At 43.0% G+C, this 7,951-nt stretch overlaps 1 protein-coding gene across 1 annotated transcript in view; it reads left to right on the top strand.

The window, feature by feature from the left end:
- Window positions 1-5,431: 5,431 nt before the first annotated feature.
- LOC308308403 (NACHT, LRR and PYD domains-containing protein 3-like) overlaps window positions 5,432-7,951 on the top strand; it is a gene marked incomplete at both ends in the record, with an annotated part of 7,320 nt that continues 4,800 nt past the window's right edge. Inside the window, 2 exons of the mRNA XM_080753820.1 lie at window positions 5,432-5,525; window positions 6,862-7,951. The exon at window positions 6,862-7,951 is cut by the window's right edge and continues 681 nt beyond it. Coding sequence (XP_080609946.1) covers window positions 5,432-5,525; window positions 6,862-7,951 — 1,184 coding nt within the window. The remainder of the gene's footprint in view (window positions 5,526-6,861) is intronic.

Below are 7,951 nucleotides of genomic sequence, written 5' to 3'. Positions count from 1 at the left end.
GAAAAGTTTTTTAAAAATAATTCCACATAGAGGTGTACCCAGTTTCTTAGTCAGAATCGTGGTGTTCTGGTATGCTCACCAGACGAGTGTTAAATGGGGGAAGTCAATCTCTCCTCCCTTTCATGTAACCAATGGTGTCCGACAGGGAGGAATTCTGTCTCCTTTTCTTTTTAATGTTTATATGAATGATTTATCATTGATGTTAAATACATGTGGTACTGGGTGTAGGGTTGGTGACTCGCTAATTAATCACCTGATGTATGCAGATGATTTGATCATATTTAGTTTGTATAGTGCAGCTTCTGGGTGTATGCTCCCAGTATGGCCTTGATTTTAATATTAAAGGGGTACTGTCACCTAAAGGGGTACTGTCAAAAAAATGAGTTAACATGTTTATGATGTCATTGTGGGAATGCGCAATTATAAGCCAGTCAAATTAATTGACTGTACTTAGACTACTTACTGTAATGGTCAGCTGTTGTTGCGGGGCGAGGGGCAGATTACATTGTGACTTCTTGAGCTTCAGACTGTTTCAGACCGTTTTCAGAGAGACCACATGACCTACTGTATCATACTATTATAATTTCGGGTCGTGTCAGCGGGCCTTTAAATAGAATGCTAAAAAGAGGAAAATCATGGTTATCCCAAGTAAGGAAGACAGACAATCAACCTTTCCTGACTTCTATCTGTCTGGCTCTGCCCTAAGTGTGTGCAGAGAGATTACTTATTTGGGTCATACTATCTCCAATGACCTTTCAGATGACAAGGACATCTACAGACAGTGGCGGAAGCCCAAGCCAACATGCTGTGTCGCAAATTTAGCATGTGCTCAGTACCTGTGAAGATATGTCTTTTTGTACACCACTGTATACTGCCTACCTTTGGTGTCGCTACAGACAAGGCAACATCATACGTCTCACAGTGGCCTATAATGCCTGCATGAGGCTGCTGCTGGGAGCTCCGAGAAGCTCCAGAAGCGCCAGATGTTTGTCAGTGTCGGGGACGGGGTACACAACCTTATGTACAGTATAGGTTTATGTGTAGGGCATCTGAGTCAGTTAATGACATCATCACTGTTTTAACAGACCCTCTACGCAGTTCTGTCAGGTTCTCATCTAGACTGTGGAACCATTGCCGCCTATCTCTGTATGTCAAAAACTGAAAATGTGGGCTTGGTGCATTTGGCCATTTTTAATATAATTTTTGTTTGTATTGTTTAATTTTATTGTAACTGTGATATGGATCTCCCTGGGTCTGACATGAAGATTGAATTGAAATTGAATCTTACAATTACAGAGTGAATGACCAGTGAAGGACAAGATCACAGCAGCAACATGGATCCTAGTCAACCAACTACAGGGTACTGTTTCTCAAACACCTTTAAACTAGTGACATCATCACCAGTGGTGATGCCAGTGGTGAGTGCACCTCATGGAGCGCTCTGCTGGCTCACAAGTAGGCCATACATGGACAGAGTTCTAGTTTAGATTGTGTTTGTAGATCTAGTTTAGATTGTGTTTGTAGATCTAGTTTAGATTGTGTTTGTAGATCTAGTTTAGATTGTGTTTGTAGATCTAGTTTAGGTTGTGTTTGTAGATCTAGTTTAGGTTGTGTTTGTAGATCTAGTTCTGTGTTTGTAGTTCTAGTTTAGATTGTGCTTCTAGATCAGCTAGTTATTTTAGCATAACGTAGGGTTGAAGTATTTGAGCTGTTTGTGGTATTATTATATTGATTAATTTAGTGGGGGACCCCCTGGAACCCCCTTAAGGGACCATGGGGTCCCTGGGCCCCATTTCGAGAACGTAGTTATTTTTCTTTGCTACAAATTAATTACTGTGTAATTATAAATGTATTTAGTAAGTATTTGAACCTTCTGTTAGATGATGCAGATTACATTATCGTATAATATACCGTTCGATGATGCAGATGAAATTAGTAGAGCAGCATATTAATGAGCCTATCATCTCTGTTTCTGAATCAGGGGTTGAAAAAAGTTCAATTCAAAATTAATTCAGTGTTAATTCCTCCGATTTCTTTTAGATATTGATTGTCAACACACACACACACACACACACACACACACACACACACACACACACACACACACACACACACACACACACACACACACACACACACACACACACACACACACACACATCTGTAACTGTAACTATACTAGTTAAAGGCCCCACCACTAAATAACCCAAAATAATAATTTAATATTGTGTATGAATGGATATGAATGCATAACAAGTCAGCTATGAGGGGAAGAGAAAAATAATAATAATACATAAAGAAACCCTAATTATTGGCGTATTTTGGGCTGAGTTAATTCACAGGTCAAATGTGACCCGCTAACACCAAAAGTGTCACCAGGTTTCTAACACAATGCAAGGGTTAAACAGTTTGCTAAAAAAAATCTGAAGCCCATCGCTGGTCAGGCTTCTGTAAGACGACTAGTGTGTGTGGATGGTCATGAGAGGATGCTGTGGAATGCCATCCTGCCATGGATCATTCCTTAGGAATGCCATCCTGCCATGGATCAGGCCTTAGGGGCCCTGGTTTCCCCCACCAAGTTGGTTTTAAGGAAACCGAGCTGCCTGTCATGAAATCAATAAACTCCATATAATATATAATAATATAATAGCTGCCAACACAACCTAATTATTTACTTTGCATCATATCTTCTGAACCAAACATGATAATGTGCGTGTGTGTCCTCTACAGTGACCAGCAGCAGATACCTCAGGGTTCCAGTGGTCAGTCAGCTCAGGAACATCAAACAGAGCTGGACTCCACATCTAAGGTTTGTCAACGTACACCTTTATGTCATCTGCAAATAAAATTAAGAAGGAACAAGACTTCACCTGTTTGTGTTTGTGTGTAGACTGTTTTTACAAAGTAATTTACTAGGAAACATTCAAAAGTGGCGTCATGACTTTTTCATCTTAAACATTCTATCACAAACATAGCATAATGTCTAACATTCGTTTCAAATCAGGCAGTCATTATAGCACAATATAATAAGGCTTACCACTGACGGTGTCGGCTCACAAGTCTGTGGTGTAGTTTCGCTGTGGAGCCGGGTTCAATGAACACAGCGGAGCGTGCCATGGCTGTTGGGCGGAGCACATTATGCGGTGTCACAACGGATCCGTTCACGCACCTAGGTGCCATTCTGGGGGGATGGAATCCGGGTTTCGAATGAGAATGTTGCATTAGGGCCATTGTTGTTTAGTGTTATTAGACTATGGTGACTGAACTAATATGCTGGTGTACAACAGGATGCTGGTGACGAGACTTCAGAACTAAAGGATGCTGAAAAAGGTGAGTTCTTCCTGTCTTTCTGTCCTTATTACAGTTCAGTGTTTAACCAGTGAGGAGGTTGTTAGCTGGTTTTACCTTGTGTTTATCAGGTTTTACATTACATTCACATCCTCATCTTATTGCAAAACTATAAATGTATCAGTGGTTACACTATGACAACATGAGAGGATATAGAGATGCACAGAGCTTTATATTTGCATTGTTATTAATTACATTCATTAATTCAGTTATATTATGATTCTGTATAATGCCTTTATCTCAACCACTTCTTTTCTCTCTCTTGCAAGCAGCACAGTTTGTGATTGACAACAGGGCACGGTTGATTCAAGAGGCGACCACAGTCATGGCTCTAGTAGACAGTCTAGGGTCCATGGTCCACCGTGAGATCTATTCTAAGATTCTAGCTGAGAAGACCAGACAGGAACAAATGAGACAACTGTTTGTAAATCTGCTAGATCCTAGTGGAACAGCCGTCAGAGCAGCATTTTACAATGCTATTAAACAACACCAACCACAGCTGTCAACCACAGAAACGCCTGGTAAGATTACATGTACTGCTAAATGACCCTACTTCTTCATATTATTATGTTATGTTTTTTCTTTCTTTCAAAAGAGCTATCACAAAACAAGCCCAGCACAAGCAGTGACCTTATTATAAGCGCATTGTCTATAATTAGTTGCGTCCATCTGCTTGAGCTACAGGCCTATTCGTTCTAGTAGCAATGAGTCGACCTACAGACTGACTAGACACTTGGCTTAAGGCCGTTTTAAGTTAGCAAGTATATCATATAGTCTGCTATTGCTGCACACTGTAACTACTGTTAACTAGTATACTGATGATGAAGTGAGTTACTATTTTTATACAACATATAGTATTAATCACTTCTTGGATTGGCTGGAGCTGAACACTCACCTGAACACTCAGAGGTCCCACCCTCTGTCTATACTCCTGTGTCAGGGGGCGGTCTCATATCAGTTCCAATTTGTTTCTTGAGCTAAGCACACACATTACAATCTCAGACCATTTTTTCCTGGTCGTATAGCCAACAGTCTCACCAAGGACAGGCTTGATAACCCTTGCCACGAGGCTCTTAGGGTCATAGACTTGGACGAGACACAAGAAACTACATTTTTGCCAGATTATTTTAGTTTGACTGGCTAAAGGCCTCTCCATACTTCGACAGAACCGAACTTTTCGGTTGAAAAATAAACTTTTTTATTTTTTATCTTTTCCGAAAAAAAAGCGTCGGATGTTCATACTTCGCTCCTGTTCGGAGGGTTCGGGGAAAAGCGTACACCACGCTGCGTGTGGTGTAGGAGGCGGCGAGGCGCATTGTGAGGAGAAAGAGACAACAACAGCAGCGACGGCGGAGATGGAAAAGTTGGAAGCGGTGGCACGTATTGTAGAGGTTATGGAGGAGGAGGAGGAAGAAGCCGAGGAGGCAGAGGAGGAGGAGGATTTTGCCTGCTTTGTGCAGCTGAGGAGGAGGCGAGCACATCTAGCCGGCGGGGGTTGTATGTCCGAGCCACTGCAGCTGGATGAACAGCTTTGGGACAGTGTTGTGGCCACCAGCATCACCCATCTTCTTGTGAACACACACTTGATCCAACCGACCAATCACGTTTGCCGTTTCACCGAACTAGATTTCGGCGAGTCACAACATCTCATTGTGCAAATTTCAGAACTATTGTTCGGAGAAAAAGCATTCCAGAACTTTCGAGGAATTTAATTTTATAGTTGAAAAGGACCTTTTGACCGAAAACGGCGGTTTCGGTCAAAGTATGGACAGGCCTTAAGTCTCCTAGTCCTGTAGGCTCACGCTAGCATAGCCTGCTAGTCAGTGTTCTGCAAGCTAAGTATAGCCCGGTTCATTCCCTGTCTATTTTGGCACAGATACACTAGCTGCCATGTTCCGACCATGTTAGCAAAGTAGGCTAGCTGCATCATCTGTAGCCACACGCTAGCATCAAGCTTGATAAGCCTCGTCGACCGGAGTTTGACACACTCGTTGTACAAGGGCCTTATCAGCCCCTACCCCGGACTAGCTTGACTTGTTTCTCCCAGGACGATATGGCAGGCCTTCCCCCAACAACGTTGATGATGGCTGCACCAGAGCTGCAGCGACGGTCCTACGAAGGCCTGACACTACATAAAAAGTTTGCGGGCTGCCGGGGCGTGAAAGCCTGTCCCGAAAGTAAGACGTTAGTGGAGGCTATACAGTTGGCCTACTCCAGTGCTGGTGTGAAGCCCCTAGCTGGGCTGCAGATGCACTCTACCAGAGGGGTGGCTGCATCTTGGGTGTCCCTATCCAAGATGTCTGTACAGCGGCGAGTTGGGCTTCGCCCTTGACCTTCGCCAGGACTCCTTGGGTTGGCTATGGACTTTTGATACAGGAGTTTATCACATCTTCCCATAGCGAGTCCAAAAACTATAGGTTACTGGTGTAACCCCGGTTTATGATAAGATGAGCGAAGTGACTTGCTGAAACACCCTTTTTGTATGCATACAAGAAGATTTTTTTTGTGTCTCGAACTGAAATGAGACCGCCCCCTGACACAGGAGTATATACAGGGGGCGGGACCTCCGCTGTCAGGTGAGTGTTCAGCTCCAGACAATCCAAGATTATCGAAAAGCGGATCCAGAAGATGGGTATATCTCCATACATGGAGTTCCAGGCATTATGCCCTGAAACATTACACATAAAACGAGCTTTACAACAACATAAACGTAACACTTCACAAGGTTGTGTACACTGAATTAATATATTGTTTTGTTTAGTTTCCAAACATTATTGCCAGACCCATGAAATGGGTAGGCCTACATAAGCAAATGTCGGTCTGTCCCTTTTCTATATAAAGGGTATATATGATGATGACATGATGATGACATGCCTACAAAAGGCATGATGTCATAAATGATGATGACAGACAGGGGGTCTGGCACAACCAGGTTGACCTGGTCTAGTTAAAGAGGTGGTGCCATAGTTTTGTACTTTTTTCTGTTTTGTATGTGTCTATGGAGTTGACATTACTCTAATAGACCCACAGGTGTGGTTATAATGTGAAGATTTGTCTTCCCTGTGTATTTTTGGTTTCTTCCTGAAAGCTGAACGACTGGGCCTCAAAAGGCCCAGTCGGAAAACACCGATTAAATGACATCATATAATCAACCCCTCCCCTTTTACCATTCACCCAACACTGTGGGGTGTGGCTAACTCAGCTGGGTCACCACCCACCATGACATCCATGCATACTTAATGAACTGGGGGTGTGGCCACATAAAAACCCAATTTTAACTCTTTCTGTATACTTTTTTGGAAAAAATCTTCCTCCTAGTATAATCATAATACCTGATAATCATGTTTTAGAGGGGGGGAAATCATGGCACCACCTCTTTAAATTGTGGGCACAACACACAGTGTGAAGTTCCCTTAAGTAAATGCATATATAAAACAAGGAACACAATTCAACGTTTGCAGACGTCCTATTTGAGGATCATATTTCTCAATGATGTGTTCTTTGGTCTTTCAGAAGCTCTTTGCGAACGGGAACTGAAGTCTAAACTGACAACAAAGTTTTTCCTTTTGTCTGAGTGGATCACAAGTGAAGGACAAACAACACTTCTGAATCAGATCTACACTGAGGTCTACATCACAAAGGGAGGAAGTGGAGAGGTCAATAAAGAACATGAGATCAGACAGATTGAAACAGCCTCCAGGACACCAGCCTGTCCAGAAACAAAAATCAAAAGTGAAAACATCTTTAAAGCATTACCTGGAGACACAAAACAAGTCAGAACAGTGATGACGAAGGGGGTGGCTGGCATTGGTAAAACAGTTCAAACTCAGAAGTATGCTCTGGACTGGGCAGAAGATAAAGCCAACCAAGATATCCGCTTTGTGTTTCCATTCACTTTCCGAGAGCTGAATTTGGAGAAGGAGTGCAGCTTGGAGGGACTTCTTCATAAATTCTTTACTGAAACCAAGAATGTAGGAATCTGCATCTTCAACGAGCCCAACGTTGTGTTCATCTTTGATGGGTTAGATGAACTTCGGCCACCTCTACGCTTCCGTAACACGATGTGGACGGACCCCAAAACCTCAACCACCTTGGACGTGCTCTTGACAAACCTCATCAAGGGAAATCTGTTTCCAAAAGCTAAAATCTGGATAACCACACGACCTGCAGCAGCCGACCAGATCCCTTCTAAGTATGTTGACAGGTATACAGACGTGAGAGGGTTTGATGACAACCAGAAGAGGCAGTACTTCTTCAAGAGATTCAGTGACGAACAGCAGGCCGGTGAAATCTACTCACACATCCAGACATCGCGAAGCCTCCACATCATGTGCCACATCCCAGTCTTCTGTTGGATCACTGCTAGAGTTCTGGAGGAAATGTTGAGCACAGAGGAGAAAGGAGCACTGCCAAAGACCCAGACTACCATGTACATCCACTTCATGCTGATTCAGTCCATACAGAAGAATGAGAAGTATGAAGACCTAATTCAGAAACATCCTGACAGGAATCCAAATGATCCCATTCTGTCTCTGGGGAAACTGGCTTTTGAACAGCTGAAGAAAGGCCAACTGATCTTCTATGAAGAAGACCTGACAGCATC

This window comes from Nannobrachium achirus, assembly GCF_963921795.1.
Source record: "Nannobrachium achirus genome assembly, chromosome: 2".
NCBI lineage: Eukaryota > Metazoa > Chordata > Actinopteri > Myctophiformes > Myctophidae > Nannobrachium > Nannobrachium achirus.
The sequence above is the reverse complement of the archived record's forward strand: the minus strand, read 5'-3'. Positions and strand labels throughout refer to the sequence as shown.